This window comes from Agelaius phoeniceus, chromosome 8 (assembly GCF_051311805.1).
Source record: "Agelaius phoeniceus isolate bAgePho1 chromosome 8, bAgePho1.hap1, whole genome shotgun sequence".
Classification (NCBI taxonomy): domain Eukaryota; kingdom Metazoa; phylum Chordata; class Aves; order Passeriformes; family Icteridae; genus Agelaius; species Agelaius phoeniceus.
Window position 1 is genome coordinate 17,486,206 of NC_135272.1, and position 21,370 is coordinate 17,507,575.

At 38.0% G+C, this 21,370-nt stretch overlaps 1 protein-coding gene across 2 annotated transcripts in view; it reads left to right on the forward strand.

Moving 5' to 3' along the window:
* VAV3 (vav guanine nucleotide exchange factor 3) overlaps positions 1 to 21,370 on the forward strand; it is a 147,698-nt gene that overhangs the window by 91,068 nt on the left and 35,260 nt on the right. For both annotated transcript variants that reach the window (XM_077182118.1, XM_054638054.2), the window contains exons 18-19: positions 4,352 to 4,374; positions 7,298 to 7,343. In XM_077182118.1, coding sequence (XP_077038233.1) covers positions 4,352 to 4,374; positions 7,298 to 7,343 — 69 coding nt within the window. The remainder of the gene's footprint in view (positions 1 to 4,351; positions 4,375 to 7,297; positions 7,344 to 21,370) is intronic.

Below are 21,370 nucleotides of genomic sequence, written 5' to 3' on the forward strand. Positions count from 1 at the left end.
GATACACATCCAAAGATAGATGAAACCTTTTGAATGACAAAATTATTAAGTGTCAGATGTAGATGATACACTTATGAGAGAAACATTGACAAAATCTGAAGATGAATTGCTGTGTTCTCATACTATGCTTTATACACAAACATATGCCAGTTCTTCAGATGTTTTGCTTCAAAGAAGGCCAGTTCAGCACATTGTAGAAATTTTAGTGATAAAAGATGCAGAGTTAATCAGTTGAATTAATAAACAGAACAAAATGTTTGCATTTAGCCCTAGGGTTTTTTTGGTTGCTGTTCCTGCCCTTGCTGTTCTAAATTAGCAGTGCTGGTTGAAGTCTTCTGTGCTTGTTTCTGTCATTATTGATTTAAGTTTTTTCCCCTCCCTAAAATGCTGTCCTTCACATCTTCAAATAGTCCTCTACGTTTTTCATGTATTTTACTTTTCTGCCCTATCACTTAATTTTTCTGTGGTTTGGAATCCTTGCTAATGTTCTGATGAACTCCTTTGAATCTTGAACAAGACTGTATGAAATCCTTAAACACAAGGATTAGAAAATGGATGGACATACTTCTGTCACAGGCCATTTATAAAGACATACGTGGTGTTCTTTCCTCTGCTGACTAGGAGGGCATCTCCTCTCCCTTGTTACATCTTCTGCCTTTTCAGCTGCATTCCTGAGTCTCATTTCATGGCCACAGAGCAATTTGACTCCTCTGGTGATGCTCTCCCACTGGCTGGAAGGGTTTGTGTCTGGGAATGCTTTAGACTGGGGCCTTGGGTAAGCAAGAATGAGTAAGACACACCTTTACTAGCCAAAGGGAGAAGCTGTATCCCTTGTTGTTCCCACTTCCGTTGTACAGTCTGTTCTGTGTCACTTGCAGTTTCTTCAGAGGCCTCATAGGATTGATAGGACAGTATCACTCTGCCCAGAACACACTGAAGAACTCGTCTGTTTCCTAGTCTAAACCAGCAGAAGGAACAATTCATTTTTATTTCCAGACTGGAGTTTTTCCAAGTCCGTCAAATTATGTTGAATTAAGTATTTTCAGGCAAATGCTTGCTGGTTCTACTGACTATTGAATATTTCAATTAGAGAAACCGCCAATGATTCTAGAATCAGAAAGTGTTTTGAATATTTTAAATATAGTGCCAAACCCACAGAATTTTCTTCTTTATATTGCTTTTCCCAGGGAATGTTAAAGGCGTGTCTCATCAGGTCATAAATAGATTAGAAAAACATTAGCTGGTCATTTTTATAGTAAATCTTACTTAATTTATGCACGATTTCTTTCTCATTTGGATAATTTCTTTTGGAAAGGTTTTATATTTCTTTCGATGGAAAAGAAGTTTTGTCAGCTGTGAGATGAACTAAAAGACAATGTTGGCATATGAATGGGTTAAGTTTAGAATTGCTTTCATACAGTAATGTGCATGCCCAGTGATACAGTCCATGCTGTTCATGTCCTAATTGCTTGCTACAGCACATTAGAGATTATTCATGAAAAGTCTGTGGTCTTGACATCTCAAAAGAAACCAGCAGCTTTCACTATTTACATTTTTGCTGACTTAATCAATAGTTGCAAAGTTGCTGGCTCCCCTCCAAACCTCTTGTGTCAACAGAATTGACAAGTAAATGCTCAAATCTCACAAAGTTCATTGGAGTTATACCACTTTTTTAAAAACTGCAACAGAGGTTGAGCTGTATTGCTTAAATAATGATTCTTGCTCAACCTGAACAAAAGCCAGTTAGAGCACTTGATATTTTTTAGGGTCCTACAGTGTGGTACATCTGGGTCACATTTCTAATTTTGTTCTGATTGAGTAATGACTGGCTAAATTACTGGAAAGGAACATATAGTCCCACAGCTCCTTCCAAGGGATTTAGTTTATAGCTCCTGCATTTAAAATATTTTGAGTTTTGTTTTAAAATAGAAAGGTGAGTAGTTTATTGCATATACTTTTTATTTACACTCTGTATAGTTAGCATGTAGATCCAGCTGCTCTGTTGCATCCCTGAAGAACAGCTTACTCCTATTTTCTGAGCTCCGTTCCCTTACTGGGACCAGCTGCTGCTCCTCTTGCTTCTGTAGTAAAATATAATTATCAAAATGTGACCCAATGGTAATGTGGCCTCAGTGAATAAACAAGAAAAACCCCAAAACTGTACTGAACTATGGCATTAATTGACTGTCAGAACTGAGAACTCAATGATTTCATTGGCACACTGGTGCTGAGCAGAAACTTTAATTCAAGTTGTCATGTGTAAAATATCTGCTGGTAGATATCCTCAGGCACTACTTTTTTTTTTCCCCTCCTAAAAATAGAAACGAAGGTTTTCTTGATCTTGTACTTGTGTAATGTTTGGAAAACAGGTCTTTCATGAGGACATGATACAAATATTTCAATACAGAATATTCTGAAACACAGGCCTATTTAAACTGCAATGAAATAACAAGTCTTAATTTTTTGAATAGGCTTTTAGGTGGAAATACAGACACTGGATATTGTTTTCTATTCCTGAAGTGTTAACAGGGAAGCCACAAATGGCCTTTTGGTCCATCAGTGTTGGTTTTCTTTTAATCCAAATCTCTCACTTCCCTTTTAATGAAATTTATTTTACATGAATGATCAGGAGTATTTGTTATCTTCTTATGTAGTGATTTCTTGAACTCAGTTATTCAGTTATTTAAAGTTAATCACTGAATTTCCTAGTTATTTATTATAAAAACCTTTGGGATGCCATGATCACCAGATGGAATTTGTTCATCTAGTTGGATTGGGGATATTTTCTAGAGGTAAAAATAATATTCAACGGCAATGTTTAAAAATCAGATTCATTCATTCCCATTGGAGGATAGAACAACATTACCATTTCAACTTTTTGATAAATGGCCTGCTGAAATTAATGTAAGTCTTTAGAATATAGAGAAGAAAGAAAACCTATAAGTCTGGGATAGATGTTTTGGCCTCCTTTGCAACTACTTACCTTTATAATTTGCCTTCATTTCAAGTCATTCATAGTGCTGAGATCAAACATTCAAAAGGGGAGATTTTATTCGGATTTTGGCAAAAATTCTGAAAGGAGTGTCAGATTGTAAGATACCAAAATTTAATGAATTTCAGCAGCACTTGGGCAACTAATTCCCTCAGGCTGCTTAGAAAAACCTCAACAGACTACGTGCATCTCCTCCTCTGGGCAAGCTTATTTTTCCTCTCTTTGCTCACTCTAGAAATGCGAAGGGATCCCTCTGGAAAGGTGACAATCCCAGAGGAGCTCTGGTTGGCGCGGCACTGCGGGTGTACGTGCACGCAGCGGTGCCAGCGCTGCGGGGCTGTGCCCGCCCAACCCAGCGCGCAGCCGCGGGCTCGGCCCCGGCACGCCAGGGCTTCTGCTTTCCCACACTCACTGCCTCGTGGAACCTTTCTTTGTGGAACAAAAGTTAAAGTTTATTATTTGTTTTACTGTGGGCATGCCTTCCTGTTCAGAAGTTAGTGCAGTAAAAGTTTTCCACTGTCCTGAAGTGCACAGAGACCAGGAACGTGCAGCTTGTGCTGGGCCTCAGCAGTCTGTGTACTGTGAGAGGCAGACAGAGGCAAATACAGCTGTGTGTGCTTTGGTAAGGCACCAACCCAACATCTCGAGTGCACCCAAATACCTGCTCTCAGATTAGACATTCAAAGGACATGTAGAAAAATATCCTCTTTTGTGCCTTTTGTGATGTGTGGTGGTATGTATGTACTGAAGTGTTACTGGCTTTATTCAGTCTTTCTGATGTCCCTCAGGACTTTTTCCCTAATTTTTAAGTAGTACCATAAAATTTATAGTAAAAGCAAATAAAACAGCAGTGGTGTCAGTCTCTGGTATACTAATGCAATGCTGTATTGAACATGAAACATAGAACACTTTGAAGCTAAAGGTATACATTTAACCTTGATACACCTTGTCACACTGTGAAAAGGCAGGAGAAAAAAAAAAGGCGTGAACTCGACTTGCAATCAACTGTAGCTTTGAGTTCCCAACGAGGCAGTATTTATGCAGCATTTTTGCAGTGTTCTCAGGGCTTGTCAGGGGCGGTGTCCCGGCCTGCCGTGCCGCTGCTGGAGCGTGCAGGTGCCCTGCAGCCGGAGCCAGCCCGGCCATGGGCGCAGCCCGGCAGGGCCAATGAGCAGCCCGAGCGCGGCGGGGTTTGCACAACAGCACCTGGCGCGCCCGGGCTCTGGGGCAGCTGCACGGATCAGGTGGCAAAGGAGGCAGCAGGGTTTGCTGGTACACACGCAGCACAGGCTGAGATTGCTCTGTAAAAGGTGCACAATTTGCAATCAACAATAATGCCAATTTTTACTTATGTTTCAGAACACGGAAACGTGAAACATGAGGTAAGGATTCATTTTCTTTTGCATGTGATGTTTGTTTTGTTGGTGACATAAGAGCTCCTTATTACTCTGTGTACATGCTGATGGAGAAGGTATGTTTTTCTTCTGGGCTTGCAAACAGATTTGTTTAGAGTGCTGTAGAAGTTGTCTAAGCAACAGGGTATTCATGATTAAATACAAATGTCTTCTGCTCCAAATGCGAATTAAACTTGCAGCGAAATGACAGAGCACTGAAAAGGGTGGAGATGCTTTTTTTAAGTTACAGGTAAGAAAACATACATTGCTTCCCAACTGGTGATTAGATCCTTGCTGTTCCTAGACGAAATCTGGCTATAGAGTTAAAAGTATTCTTTTTTTTTTTTCCTCTGCTGTGCCAGAGAACTCTAGGATGATGAAGGATTGGCAGGGCAGTGCTTCCCTGTTCATGTGAAAAGGCTATGTTTGCAGAGGTATCCTGTGGTATGGAGTTTATGTAATCTGGAGAGATGTTAAAATGGGACCTGAACAGAGGAGCTGCTGTGATGCACATAGTGTGGCTTACTGTCAGCCTAGGAAGGCTGCAGGCCACCCTGGGTTATTTTTTGGCCAGCTCCTGGGACCTCTTCATTGTTTTGTCTGTCCCATCTGACAAAATAGAGGCAGCACTTCAGTCCGAGAGCATTATAGCTTCTAGCATGTATTTTAGATCAGGTGTTGATGGTAATTGCTTAAATGCCATAACAGTTATGAGCAGCATGTGAGTATAAATGTTGCTGCTCTCCATAAGCATGGCTGTGTTTGATGCTGTTGCAGATAGGGGTAATGGGAGGATGTTATTGCTGACATGGCTGGTGCAGGGGTATCTGTTTGCAGGGCTGACCATGGCTGTGCTCTCTGATGTTTGAGCTGTTTGGGTGTCACTGTAACCCCAGACAGCAGTGGGGCTGGGTGAGGGCAGCTCTGCACCCTCTGGTGAGCTCCTGGCATGTGTGCCCCAGGTGGGCTCCTGCTCCTGGGATCCTGCAGGGGAATCGTGTGGTGACAGGGGAGCTCTGGCAGAGGACAGGGGTATGCTGCCTGTGCCCTGCCTGTGCCTGCTCTCCTCACTGCATCCTCAGCCATGCCTGTGGCCAGGTCCTGCCCAGTCTGTCATGTCTCTGCCTTGGCAGATGTGCTGAGTAAGGGCACTCTAAACTTTGGGAATCACCGTGTGGTCCATTTGCCTGATGCCTTTCCAGTCCTGCAACTGGCAGGCATGGCTGGAGAGCTGTGAGCAGATCATCTACTGGGTTTAGTAGACAAGGCTGCCAGGCTTCCTAAAGCTAATTGTGGTGACCATACTGTGTCTGGGTGAAAAAATAGGTCTACTGTTTTTTTTCTAGTTAGGAAAACTAAGACCTCCTTTCTGGAGCTATTGATTTGCTATTGCCTGTTGAATTGATCCAAGACATCAGGATTACATTAATTTTTACCAAGACTCCTATTTAGGTGCCTGCTTTCATTCTCTCTGTGCAGAAGAAAACTTAAGCATGGATGAGGAACTGTCATTTTGAAAAACATAGATTTAGGTTTTATGCCAGTAAAGAATCTACTGGTAATTTATTATGTTTAAGGGTATTGAGCTCGTTTTTATACAGCTCAAGAACTATTTCCTTGAAACCATTTTCCAGCCAGTCCTTTTGGTGTATATGACTTGAGTTGTCACAATCCCTCTGTTGTTTTTATTTCAATTAAGCATTTCTCTCTCTCCCTTTCCCTTTCTTGTGCAAATCTGTGGTTGCTCACCAATCTGCATCAGTCCATATCATAACATGGCTTCCATCTATAAAAAACAATAGAAGATATAACTGAGCATTTTGCTTTTATCTAGTACTATTATCTTCATTGTGGTATCAGCTTTAAGTTTTTATTCTATCTACTACAGATAAAGCAAAACTTGTATCCTTTATTTAATTAGACTTCTGGGGTACAAAGAGAATGTGTCCAACGACTTGAGAGTTTGAAAGCCATTTTCAAACCAAGCTTTTGATTTTGCTTGTCTGCTACAGGGTTTGGTAATTGGGTTATGCCTCAGGTTACTGCTTTCTGGCTTGCCTTGGTGTGTGTCCTGCATCAGCTTATATCAACGGCGAGTAAATCAGAGCAACCTAATTGTTCCCTTTGTTATGCAATGTGCCTTTCTCTACTTGGTTTGATTAAAAAAATAAATAAATGCATGAATCATCATGCAAGTTACCAGATAAAACAAGTTTGCTAAAGCAGATGAGTGGTTTGCAGATATGCATTATTGCACATTGAAATTTCCAGGGATCCATAGTAAGTGTCTTAGTGTATAAAATATAGAAAATAAATTGAAATAGTTTGAATCTTGTCAGAGAGTTTCTGATTTCACACAACTCTGGTTCCTCCAATTTTACAGAGACAGACAAGTTGCTAAATATATTTAAATACGTGCCCAAAAAATAAGGAGATTAAGCATTCCAGGGGGAATTGTAGTTACCTTCAGTTAAAGTAGAAATAGTGTAAGTTTCTACCATATTAAAGTAATGAGTAATGCAAGTGGCTTTGACTTTTGTGTTGGTGGATGTTATCTGGGGCAGATAATGCCAGACTGCATGTTTTTCCCGTATCCTATTCATAAATGATTAAAAAATACATTTGTTCTCAGTATCAAAAAATGCTGATGTATGAACAAACCTTCTATGGACTCAGGCTCTTTCAGCCTAGTATCAGAAAAAATGGTTTATATGAAAAAGCTATCAACATTACTAAGAATATTTTTCAAAGTGTGATCTTTTGACGAGATAAAGATAATTGTGTTGGTGGTTGGGGGAAATATCTTAAGAAAACCAGCTTTGCCTAGTAGATTGTGGTTATGAAAGGATTGCTGTGAGCCTCCATGAAAACATGTTTATTCATATCCTTGATTCTTATTTTTGCTCTGCAGAAACGAACAAATGGAATTAGAAGAAGCTCTAGACATGTGGACCCAGGTTTGTGTCATGACTTTTTAATTCTTAAACATTAAATAAAAAGAGTAACAAAGCTCTAACTTGTGTTGTTAAGTTGCATTGTGACTACTATTGCCATGCACACAATGCTGAGAACTTGACTGCTGGAGTCAAGAAGGTCTAAAGCGATTGCTCTGTTTGTGATTTCAAAGATAAGGTCAGCTGGTTGAACTCTTAATTTTTTTTCCCTTGTTTTTTCTTTAAGTAGAGCTCTGGTTCTATTTGAACAGCAAAATGCCTCTGGGCTTTCAGTTAATATGATCTACCCTACTGTACTCTGTAGTTTTATAAGAAGTAACTAAGGGATGAATAGCAGACAGTTGCTGATAAAGTTCAGGTTCTAAGTCTTCACGTTGTGGGTATTCTCAGCTCTTAACTGTAGTGGTGCTCGGTGTTTAACTGTTTGAGTTGCTTTTCTGAAAGGCATAAACCAATTGCAGTTTTATATTGAACTTCAAACTGATTTTATTTTTCCTGTTAGTTTATAGTAGATACTTCTGTGGAATCATGGCAGCAGCAGCCCTTAAGAAAATTAAATGCTTGGTTATAGGTTGTGTACTCAAGTGGGTGAACATTTCCTCTGGAGACCCATTATGTGTCTGTATAAAATATTCAATGTTTTTCAGTGTAACTCTGTGATATTTTTAGTATCATTTTAGTGTCAGTAATTACATTTCTGTCCTTTATGTTTCTTGTATAGTTTAATTACTGGAGATTTGTTATGCAGATATTATTTGGAATAAAAGTAAGCTGTGGATTATTAAATATTTCTAGATGTGGACATCTAAGAATAGTTGGAGTTAAACATTAAACAGGATGGCAATTCTGTACACCACATTATAGCCTGGCAGAGCTAAGCACTTTTCAAAAAGTAGGAATGCTGGTTGTGCCACTAGCATTGCAGCTGCCTTGGCTTGGAAAGTCTAAATGTTGTAACTAGCTGGAGTAGACCACACCTTTCTTACTCACGTACCTTTGACATGTTTTGGAACACGTATCGTCACTTTGTTCCCTCTAGCAAAATAAACCTGCTCCATGATTCTAGAAATTGTTCTGTGTTGTGACCACTGCAGCCATAAAAGCAAAAAATGAGCACCCTGTAACTCTGAAAATTAATACAGTCAGAGGGGAAAACATCAAGGGTAGGAATTAAATAATGCAGAAGGGGATGATTTCTTCCAAGTGTTTGCTAACAAGGCTGAGTTCTTCCCATTCATTGGTGCCTGTTGCAGTGAAGTGTAATTGCATGCTTGCAGAATAGTCCTTATAGGTTCAGTACCTTTAAACACAGCTGTCTCATACAGAGCCATAGAAGGTCAAGTAATTTAGCTTTGAGAACCTTTTGAGTATGCTGGTGATTTTACTTGCTGTTGAAGTCTGATGGAAGTATTTGCAGCATCATTATATACAAGGATACTTTAAAAGTAGTTTTTATTGAAGACTAAGTACCACTGAAATCACCAAAAATAGCTGAATTAAGTAGGTGTTTAAAAGTTGTATGTAGCCAATGCCTAAAATACAGTTCTTCTTGCCCCCTGCCTTGTCCATTTACCTACACAGAACAGTTCTTTGAGTTGTTGGGATAATCTTGTTATGGAGTGAAGTTCTGGGTCCTCATATTTTGGAAAGCCAAAAGAAATACAGAATGTTTGCATGAATTTTAAGTCCCTTTCTTAGAGACATGGCTCTAGAAGAGTTCTTACAGAATGTCTTCTGAAATTTTAAAGGTTTTAAATAAATAATAATGAGAAATATATTACATACTAATGTGCTCTGTACGTATACCACATACTGTCAGTTTTCAAATGAAATGAGATTTTTGTTTTCCATTTTGTCAGGATAGGCATTCTGTGTCCTCTTGTAGCTCAGTGGGTATAACTTTTAAAGTCTTTGGTAAACTCCTGGCATCTATTTTGCATAATCTAAGTACTACTGTTCATCAGATTGCACACTACCTTGAGAGACAGATGCCATCCAGAGGGCAGTGCTTGGAAGAGATCAGGCATACATTACTGCATTGAGCCTCAGAGCTTTCCAAGAGCACTGACATGTACAGTTCTGAAGAGTCTGCGTGCCAGGATGCTCTTTTTGCTGAGAGAGGTGGTCAGAAGGTTGACTGCCAGACTGCTTTGTCTTTAGGAGGTTTGGCTGGCTGCTGCTGCTGCAGCCAGTGCTGTGATGGTGCTGGAGCTTGGTGCCGGGCTAGGGAGCTGACACTTACTGTGAATCAATAACCAGCACCTGCAGTGACTAAATATTGATGGAGTTTGATATCAGCAGTAAATGCAAATATTTTGGGTTGTAACTTTTCAAGATTGTTCTGTTATGTCTGTCTTGGCTATTTTAGTAAAGAATGATGAATAGCATGGTCGAGTTAATGCATTGGTGCTTCTCTTTTTATGCTTGAAGTCAAATTCAACTTTTGCTGACCCAGCTTAGCCCAGAATGAAAAATCATTCAAATTTGATGAGAAGCAGTGCAAGTTGAAGGATGGTCTAAACAAAACAATGGGAGGATTCTGGATTAAAATATCTTGTTTTCTGCAGGTAAAGCTTATTGATGAAGGAACCTATTTAGCTGAAGGTACCCTAAAGGCAATAAATTAGTTTATAGCTTTTTTATTTTTGTTTCTTTAAAGTTGGGTTAAAAGTTTTGACAGTGACAGTCTCCTCCTTGAGATTTGCTTTGTGCTGGATAAGAAAGAAAGGTAGAAGAAAAAATGATTAATGGATGATGAGTCAGAGAAATTCCCATGAAATGAAAGCAGTGATGAGAAAAATATGTGCACAAAAAGAACACTGTGCAGAAACTGTACAGGTGAAGAAAAGACTGGAAATCCTACAAAATTGGGCTTTGTCTTTACACTATGCACTAGGCCTTCAGCCTGCAATCCAGTTGCAGAGAGCCTCCTGATTTACTTCATCTACTAAACTTTAGTGGGACAGGTTTTAAATAACCTTGCTTTTGATTAAGCAGGAGATAATAAAGGCCATCGATGAAATGAGCTGGTGAATACACCTGCAGCTATAAATCCAAGGAAAATTTGGTCTACAGCTTGCATGTGACTGTAAAACAACATGATTCTGCTTAAATACATTTGATAAGTGATCAGACTGATGTCAGTTTTTGCATAGAATGGGCATGTGAAATGATAATTATGACATTTTATTCTCATGTAGGGAATATGTTTAAGCATGGAAAATACACCATTGGCATAAATGACAAATGAAGCATTCATATGTATATTCATAAGCACCAATTATTGTGAGAATTCTTGAGAAGGATGATGCAATCTGACCAATGTTTTTAATGGAAATAACTTTATATTTATTTTAATATGAGTAAAAATTACTGTCTTTCTCAGCTATTGAAATAGTACAGTGTATGTTTGCTGTTGTCTTTCTTTTTTATGGTATAAAGAGTCTAAATGTGATAGATTCACAGCTTAGTGTTTTTGAAACTGGTTTTACCCTAAACACTTCTGCTAATATAAACATTGGAATTTTAATCTCTAGAAGTGTGAAAGTATATTTCATATCCGAAGGATAAACTTGGTAAAAATAGAATACTTGAAGCCTTATAGTCAAGATTCATTGTAGATTAAACTCAAAATCTGATCTGTGAAAGATCACTGCTGAGCATGTTCTGACTTCTTAAACAACTGATTTCTTTATAAGCAAGGAATAAAGATTAGAAAGCTTCAGTTCTGAACAGAGGGCCACAACCAATATTTTTCCCCTCACAGAAAGTAAAATATTTGAGTAAAATATCCCAAATATAAGTAAAATATCCCAAACTTTTTTGGGATGCAGGGAAACAATACTAGCAAGTCATGTATACAGTGCAATAGCTTGGGAAAGTGTATCTTTCAGCCCACAAATTCGAAGTTGAAATAATAATTTTAAAAAGAGGTATTATTTCTGGTTAGTGTCTGGTCCATACTTGCTTTGTGAATCCTCTGATATTGGTTTTACACAGATTATTAAAAACCCCTTGGGATCTGAAGAGAGTCACTGGTTTTAGGGCCTGAAGTATATGCATTAAACAAGCAGCAACAACTGTTGCTGTGTTTAATAGTCTGTGTAGGGAGAAGTACAATACTGGAGCTACGTTTATTTCATTAGATGTAGTGGGAAATAAGCTACTCTGTGCTTCATATTTTGTTGAAGTTGGATTTTGGAATCTTTTAACTACGTTGTGTGTGATTACTAAGCAGTGAAACAATGTTTGGGGGTTTGTGTAGTGTGGTAGTGTTTGCATCCTGTCTTTGGAGTAAAAATTAGGGGTAGTGTCATATTGGCAGTTTAAATTTTCTTTTGTTAAGAATGAAGCATACTAGACTGAGATATTTGCACAAATTCTTACGCAGTGTGCTCTGTGATATGCAAGTCTAACTCTGATTTCCATTTCAGTGCTACTCCAAGCGTATGCCCAGCCAAAAGCAAAATCTGGCTCAAACTCAAATGCTGGGATTTCCCAACCAGCAGATAATTCTTTGGCAAGTATGCAGTTGTCATAGATAAAGCTACCCTTTAACTAAGAATTTGAAGCATGTCACCCATTTTCTTGTTTCATTGAGCTATCCAGGCACATCCTCAGTAGTCCTGATTGACTGTTGTTTTCTCATTCAGCACAGTATAGAGAATAGCCAGTTTCATGGATGAGAAAAGATAACGTTCTGCAGCGTGAAGCCCAGTGCTGAAAACAGGCATTCAGGAATTTATTTCTGAACTTGTACAGTGGCAGCAGCTACCTGGGAGTCTGGCTGTGGTTTTGGTGGCCCAGTATTAACTAACTGGCCATCAATATCAGTGTTGAGAGCAAGAATTTATCTTGGTTTTAAGCTGTAGAAAAAGGTCTATCAAAAAAAGCATTAAATAAGCCCCCTGTATATCATGAGGAGTTGACTGATGTCATTGATAGTATCTCCTTATTAGGATTGTCTTCATCAGGATGAATTAGACCAAGTAGCATCTTTTTGTTTTGGTAAAGGAATCCCTGTATAGACTCAAGAAATCCCTTGATTGGTGTTTCTCATATACATGTAATACTGTTATTTAATTACATTTCCTGTAAATAAAATGTAGAAATGAATAGCAATCCCTCAAAAACTAGAATATACATATGGCATTCTTTCCAGCTTTAGATACTGTTTGCATGGAACGTGATGTGTTTTAATGGCTGGACAAAATGAGTGTGACTGTAAATTAAATTGAGGAAAGCCAGGAGGAATACTGGAGCAAAGAGAAATGTTTCACAAAACTTTCTCTAGTGAAGAAATAGTTGTTTGACAAAGTTTGAGGTCTTTTATAATGTTTGTGGAGCATTAGATTTACGGAGTAACTTAGGACTTCTCTGCATGCTAATGTTTTAAGCAAGCTACAGAACAAGGTTTGATTTTACATCTACGTGACACATTTAACTTTTGGCTGGGTTTTATTCAGCTTGGGATACTTCTTCCTTTTTTACACAGCATCTAAGCACTTTGTTCAAGGTGCCTCTATTGTATCCAATAGGTGTCTCTAGGAATCTTTGTGGAGCAGAGGAATTGCGGGTCAGAATGGGTTTTGGGGGGCAGCTGGGAGCACACTTGCTGCAAGGAGGGCACTCCTTGGCAGGAGGGATGTGCTGCTGCTCACTGACACAGTGTGGAATCCTGGAGCTCTCTGAGGGACTTGGATTGCAGCTCTAGCCTGACCATCTCTTGGTATTGATAGACATGTTTGAGCATGTTTTACATCAAGTGGTGGGATGGGGGTTGGTGTTTGAGACCAGAGTCAGTGAATTTCTTTGTGGTCCCACATTCTCTCAGGTTCTTGCAGCTGGGCCTCAATGGTTGTGAATTCAGAGACACATTGAATTGTGTAGCCTAATTTGTGAGATCAAATTAATTTATCTCACATATTTATTAAAAATATGTATTACATTTAAGATCTTTGCTTTTTTTTTTCTTTCCTCTGCAGTGCTTCACAAAATAATGAATTCATCTTTGTTGTGTTACAAGAAAGGACATGTCTAATGTTTTGCACCAAGAAATTTTCCACTAATATGTTTCTGGAAGGTGAAGCAGAGTTTTGTCTTCCAATGAAGCATTTCAAATGCTGTTTAATGATTTTTATTTGGGTTGTTTTATTTTAAATGAAAATTATTTTTATATTCCTGTTGGGGAGAGGTATTTGAAAGGTGCTGTCCCCTTGGCATCTCAGCAGTGAGCTAACATTCAGAGAAGAACATAGCCTTTAGCCTTTTCTTTTAATTAAACATCAGAAGACCCAGATGCCAAAGGGTGAAATGTATTTATTTTGTCAAACTCTTTCATCCTTGTCGGGTTGGATTGCAAGATTAGTTCTTAGTTGAGAGATTTAAACTCTTTTGTCTTACTGGATGTGTTTTTGGGACTGTCTCTATATCTTAAGCAATTAATATTTCATTTTTCTCTTAGAGAAGTAATGGTGTTCAATACATACTTAGCCATATACTAACATAACTTTTAAGCTGAGATAGATTAAAAATCCTTCAGTATCTTTCTCCTTTTCTGCATAAGAACACTCAGCATCAACTATTTAAGGAAAACATCACTGTTCAGACATAACTGCATGGAAGTTGTCAGGAAGAAAAAAAGAAAAGGTCAAGTAGAGGTGGACAAAATGGGCATACAAGTATGATCAGTAAAACAAAAAAATACACTGTTTTGTGTTTTAAACACATACAAAAGTAGTGCAGTGCAGCACTATTTAAAAAAAAAGGAAGAGACCTGTGCTGTGTGGCCCAAATTTGCCTTTACTTACCTTGGCAAATGGAAGTGAATTGCTTGGTATGTGGTAAAATTTATTGGGACTTACAAATCTCTTATTCATCTTCAGGAGGACTATTGCATTTACCCATCTAGTTTCATATCTGATTTTAATCTTCAGGGTGTTGTAATTCTCAGAAGGCAAAACAAAGATAATAAGGCAATGAATGATTAAAAATAGTCAAAAGTAACTGAATTTTAACAGTACTCTAAAGCATATGGTTTCTTTTTTTGTGGCTCACTCATTTAACTAAATCAGTATTTGATCACTACTTCAAAGTAATTCTCACACAAAGAATTTGGGAAACATTGTAAAATTGAAAGCAGCCATCCCATGGGAGAAAAAAGACTGCTGAAAATTCACACAAGAGAAGCTCCCAGAACTGCCTCTGCCTTTTGCCTGAGGAAGGTTTTAAAGCTTGGTAGAAGAGGCCAGAGGCAAGATCCTGAGAAACTGATGCTGCTTTTCAGCAGAGTTTTTAATCTGCTCACCACTTTGAGATTGCCAGAGAAGGGAACAATGAGGCTGAGCTAGGCTGCAGGCCAAGCTAGCTCAGATCCCTCCAACAGCAGCCAATTAAATGGGTGCTGAAGGATGGAATTTGGGGTAAGGTGCTGTGGTACCTCCCTCCTTACCTTGTGTATTCGTTCCTTAGCTCTTAATTTTCCTTCCATATATTCCATCCTTCCATCTATTTTCATTAGCACTTTTTTAACCAATCTTTGCAACATCCTTTAACTGTCACTCTCATAATTAGTTGTGTGAATAAAGCACATCTTGTTGTTTGCTTTTAACCTGCTACCTGTTGCTTTGACTCCTGTATATTTTTGGCTCAAGAAAAAGATTAATAAATAAGGAAATAATGAATACTTTTTCCCTGGTTGCTATTATGCCACTCATGAGTGGTCTGTCACATCCCCTCCAGTCATGTGTTCTCCAGCCTGAAGAGCTATTGTGTGCTTCATTCTGCTGATACAGAAGCTCTTCTGTATGTCTGACCGTCCTGTTTGCTTGTTTGTGGGCTTCTAGGTCCAAGAGTTGTCAGTCTTATTAGTTCTGTGTCTGCCACAAGAAATTTCTTAAGAGTTGGTACGGAACAGAATCTGATTGTGATATTGAAGAACTGATTGTAAAAAATACTTGGCAGTTATTCTGAGACCTGTCGTCTCTGTGATGATGCCTGTTTCACACTCCATCATTGTGTCTGAGTATTCAATCCATATGTTACTTTAAGTCTTTCAGGAAGGTGTGACCAAGTGGCCTCCAAAGATCCTTCCAGCCAGAGTTATTCTCTGATTTTGAATCCTGTTGTTCATGAAATCTTCCTTCAATCCTTTGCAAGTAGTGTTCTTTTTAAAGAAACACTTTTGCACCTTATCCAAGTCTTAATCCACTTACTACCATTTTAATAATGCTTATTAAGTTTTTGAACAAGGAAGGGCTAAGCACAGATTCCTTTAGGTGACTCTTCTGGACACTGCCTTCTATTTGAAAAAAAACTGTTGTTCCAGCCTTTTTTGTCCTGTCCTGTTGTTGTTTATTTATTGGTGGCAGGGGGGGAAATTTTCCTCTTATATCATGTAAACTGGAAGAGAGCCTCATTGTGAGTCCTGTTAAAATTAATTTGCTAATCCACATTAATATCTAATCCTACTTCATTGTCTGCTTTAAAGAAATCTAAACCATGTCCCTGACTGTAGTCTTTATATTATCCATATACTTGTAAATTCTGTTTCTATAGTAGGCTTTACCAGTCTGTCTTGTACAGCTGTCAGATATTTGTGTTGAGACATCTACTGATTACAACAGAGTTTCTCACATATAACCACTTATTTTTATGGTACTGAGTTGTTTTAAGAAATAGCTTGCAGATCATAATTAGCGGCTTGGCGATGTAATGTTTGAATTTATTCGGTACTTAGCATGTTCAAGTAGTGACATTATAAGACCTGATCTGATGATTTTTAGGTAGAATCTATTTATTTGGTTGTTTTAATCCTTAGATGTGGTTTATCCAGGAAAAAAGGTAAGGTGCTTAGGCATTAAGTGAAAGAACTTGGAGTTGAGCCCTCATTGTTGCTCTTGCTGACCTGCAAATAAATAGAAGACATGTTCAGTCTTGCTCTTCTTAGAACTTGTGTTTCTTAAGCTTAAGTGTGCAACAGGGAATTAAAAAGTAACTTCATTATCTGATACCTTGAAAAGGTGCCTCAGTCCCTTAACCGTAGAGGTTATTCTTTAACCAGCCTGTTTGGAATGGGGCATGTGGAGAGGGGGCAGCATGAGGCACTGTCTTGTAGTTTGACAATAAAGTGTGATGTTTACTCTTCTTGAACTTTTTCCCTAATTGGGTTTGACAGCAACAAATAGCATGAAATATGGTACAACAAGAGCTGCATGTATGGATCACAGCTTTCCTTCCAGAACAACATTACATTTCTGGCAGTAGCAGTCTTCTTGTGACTGGCAGGGATCATTTTAGTACTCTGGAATTCACTTAATGCTGGTATATTTTCAGCATTTTTTTCTTTATTTCTTCTTTACAGAAGACCCTACATGTTGCCCTATAATTTTCACCCTCCCCTTTTCTGCTTTATCATGGGGACAAGAAAGGCTGAAAAGGAAAAGAGTATGAGGCTTAATGATAGGGACTTAAAGCTCTAACTGCTCCTGTGCATTGTATGCCAGTTTTGTTATTTGTCCTTTTCTGGAGGTATTGATTTAAACCCTGTAATTGTGTGTTGCTCTGCACAAGGCTCAGGCACCTGAGAAACACTGAAGGATCAACTAAGCTCAAAGAGCCAATGCTCTTAAGTGTCTGAGGTGTATTCTTTGTCAGGGCAGTATTTTGGGAGAAAGAACCAAGTCTGGGTGTTCTGCTGGTGTCAGTTTGATCTCTGGTGATTCTTTGATGTAACTACAGGCTATTACCACAAGGTGTGGCATTTTTTCCCACTAAGGTGTCCCCTTACTGCCTTTCTTTTGAATCTATGGATCACCCAGTCACAGGCTAAATAACTTCAGTAAGGCAATAGCAAACTGGTCATGGGGGGCAGCTGCAGTGAGGAGATAAGTGAGATAAGTCAGCCTGACTTACCTGGGATATCAACCCATAGAATTTATTGCTTTTGGGTATGGTTTCTGTCTTAACAAATCTCATACTTTGCTGGAGGATATAAGCCACATTCAGACTGGAAACGGAAAATGGAAGGGGAACCTTCACTATTGTGCGGATATGTGAGGGTTTCTTGACAGGGAAGGAAAGAAGCAAAAATATGTAAGATGCAGTGTGATTATTATGGCAGCATTGATGTCTTGACAGGGACTAAACTTGATACCCATCTTTATTGCCTATGATAATTTACCAATAATGTCTTGATTTTGCAACAAAGAGCAAGTGATGGATTATTTTATTGTGTTTTCATTTCTGCATTTAAAAGAAGGTCCTTTTACAGCTTATTATTTATTCATCATGTAAGCAGTCTTCAAGTTAAGAACTTAATTATATATAGACATAGAAAATTATTCTACTTGAATTTGTAAACTATTTTGAAAGTTGTAACTAAAAATTGAAAATATTTTTCTTTGATATAAGGGACCGTATCAGAATAGTATAAAATTTTTCGTATGCTAGTTGTGCTAGAAAAGAAAGGCTGGCATAAATGAAGACAGTAAAAACTTAGATGTAAGATATCTATTTTTATACTCAGTGGATATTTTCATTGTAGTCTGAATACCTTTGTCTAGGTATATCTGCTAATTGAGACTAGGGATACTACAAATTCATGGGAAAGTTGGAGGCATCACAACATGGGGATGCATTTTGAATTTCCTATAATTTGTTTTCATAGATTGCCAATACTTCAAATAGGCAAAGTGTGCAGCATAAAAACAAAATCCCAAGTATATACTATTTAGGAATAAACAATTTTAACTGCATTGGGGTGTTAACAGTGAAATACATATTCATCTTTTTTTACTTCTATAGCACAAATACTTTGTTATGAAAACAAATTTTGTTCTCTTTTCTCAAAGAAAATAATTTATTTGCTGTAGCCCATACAGACCAGAAATAAGTGGGCATATTTTTTAAAAGCAGGTTTGTTTTAGCCAAAAAACATGGTGTCTTTTTGTGGCTTTAATATAATGCCTTAATTCTTGGCCACATTTGTCTATTGATGCTTGCATGCAAAGAAGGTGTATAAGGCCTGAATTTTTTTTGCATGCGTGCTAAGAACTATCAGTTAAGAAGTAAAAGAAGTATCTGCTGTAATCAGGGTAGAGGCCACAGTGAAGAAAAATTGCTTGAAGAGTAAGATCATGAGAGTGTTTAACTTGAAAAGCTGAAGGATTATACAGCATTATGAAGAGGGTGCGTGCAGGCAAAATTATTTGTCATGTGCTGGGACCTGCCTGCTTTGCCAGGCATCAGCCTCTTCCCTTTCACGTTGTGTAATAATTTAAAATGCTTCTCTTGCCAGAGAATTTAGTTCTTGTAAGTAACACAAATGGGAGACAAAGGCCTTTCATCTTAGAGGCAGATGGTATTAGTCAATACTGAGCACAAAAGAAATTGTCTGAAAGAGAATTGAATTCTTATTTTTGCAATTCTTGATGAATAAAATGTCAGCACATATTCAGCAATGTGTGTTTTTAAATTTGATACCTATGAAAGATTCTAGGTGGTGTAGGCATGTATTTTCATGGAGTCTATATTGTTAAAATTATTCAGTCTGTGAATTCTCAACACTAGGAAAAATGTGTGGGTCCTGTACAAGATTCATGACATTTTGCAGTATTAAATTCAGTTTCCAAAGTGGGGTTCCTGTTTTCAAGCCTTTCTCATCTTTCTGCAGAATTATCCCTGGGCATGGGTAAGTGAGTATTTAAAGTACAGCTCCAAATAATTACTTCTATGGAATAATGGACTTGTATATTCCAAGATTTGTCCCTGTTTTTCAGAGCCTTTTGCTGCACTGTAATCTACTGTCTGGACACACCTTCATAGCTCATCTGTAGTATCTGCCCAGTGCAAGTTGTTGGCCCCTGGGGGCAGGTACATGTTTGAGCAAATACATGAATTAGAATGCCATGCCTGTCTATGGCATCACATTAAAAGATGCAATAATTAACACTGGTTAATCTTCATACCATGTGCTTTTACAAAAAGCAGCACCACATGTACCACACTTTTAAATTCATATGCCAAAACTCCATTTTGCTTAACTTAAAAAAAAAAAAAATGAAGCTGCTGACTTTTGAGGCAACACGATTTTTAAAGTTTGTATCCCTAATTCACCTCCTAGACTACATTAAAAGGATGAGATTTCATTACTTTGTCAAAACAAGTGAAAACGGTGTTTTTGAACCTGATTATTCTTTGTTGTTTATTCCCATGAAACATTTAATGCTCAGCTGTTTCTAACACTTGTTCAAAATGCTGAGACTCTTTTCAATCCAGGCAATTCCAAAATCCCTTCCTCTCACAAGAATAGCTGCCTGTGTCACTCCAAGTAAGGAGTGAATAAACATTTGAAGTTAGAATTGTACAAACCAACAAGAGCTTGTCCTTAACACTTGTATGGAGGAAGACCTGCTGTGAAGAGGAAACTAAGGTCTGTCAGTGAAGGAAAAATAGTTTTCACTGTAAATGAATCACAAAAAGTATGTGGCAATGACCATTAGCAAGTGACTTTTTTAGCTCTCTGCTTTCAGTGCAGTCATGGAGAGAGTCCTCCTTCTCTTTTAAGAAATTACCTGAGTTTGAGTGTAAAAACTGACATCATTTTGGAATTGCACTAGAAATATTGGTTATTTTAGATGTACTTTCTTCCATTTGCAATCTGAAGTTCTCAGCCTAGGGCATGTTCAGGTTTTCTGAATTGATATGGATCTACAAAGACAAATATATGTATTATAGGGGAAGACAGTGTTTGAAAGATGCAGATACAGCTTATGAAAACGCTTGCTGTGCAAATGGGATTGGGTTAGCATTTGTAGATTCTTTCAGCAGTGTACTTGACTAATTTTTTGTATTTCTTCTGTGTTGTAACATTTTGTTGCCTGACTTCCCAAAATCTTCAGAGTTTCTTTAGCTTCTGTTTTGAGACGCAAAAGTAAAGTAAACTCAGGAGTGAATCTGTGAGAGTAAGGAGCAGAACAACCCTTAAGGGGGATGAGAGACAAATGGTCATTGGCCATCTAAATAAGAATAGGGTCATTCTTTCCTAAAAGGCAGCCCTTGTGAATTTCTCTTCTGAAGTTTAAAAACATGGCTCTTCAGAAGCCTTTTTATAGTGCCAGGTTTTTTTCTTGCACAGGGATGAGCTTCCAGGCTCCTTAAAATGAGTGTCATGATGTGCCAAATAAATATCCCTGCTTAAGAGTGAAGAAAATGCTTTCTCTTGGAGTAATTTTTCTAAATTAAAAAAAAATTTATTCTGAAACTTAGTTTGGATTTTGGATTTTCTTGGCTAAATTTCTAATTTCTGATCAAAGTACTGTCTTTAAGCAGCAAAACTACTGTAATATAAAAACAAAAAAATGTGTAGAAATAAAACAGAACTCATACAGTTTCCAAAAGCAGCCTTGTAAATTGAATAATATTGCTAGTCTTGTTTATTTTCCTTGCAATGAACTCCCACTATGATCTGCAATGTAGTTCCAAGTTCTGTGTGGATCTTAACTAGAAAATGGAGATATAGCAATTTACCAGGGGGCTTTTTGCTAATGATCAGATCTACAAAACCTGGGGAAGCACGACGACTTCCCGAGTTGTGGTGTTTTTCTGTTTCTCATAACAAGTTGTTGATCAGACTGTTAGCAGACAGATTTTTTCCTCCCACACATCTTCATTTTGGTTGATGGTTGACCATTTTTGCAGAGGTCTCTGCCAAGAATACAATTTCTATAAGCAGCATTAAGAAGAAATGGTGGAAAATTTGAGTCCTCGCAAAACATAGATTTTGACAGGTAGTAAAGGACTGAGGGAACCACAAATCCAAACACAAAACCACAGTAAGGTTCTTAGGAAGGAAACAGTTGTTAGAAGAGAGGTGAGGACAGCGACAGAAAGCATGGCTAGGACTGTGAAAAAAAAGATGTTTTTTCCAGTAGTTGGAACTCATGGAGTTCAGGAGGATGACAGTCTTTAAATCTTCTATTTTGATGGAAGAGAAATGTGAATGTTTATCAGATGTGGTTTGGAGTGAAGAT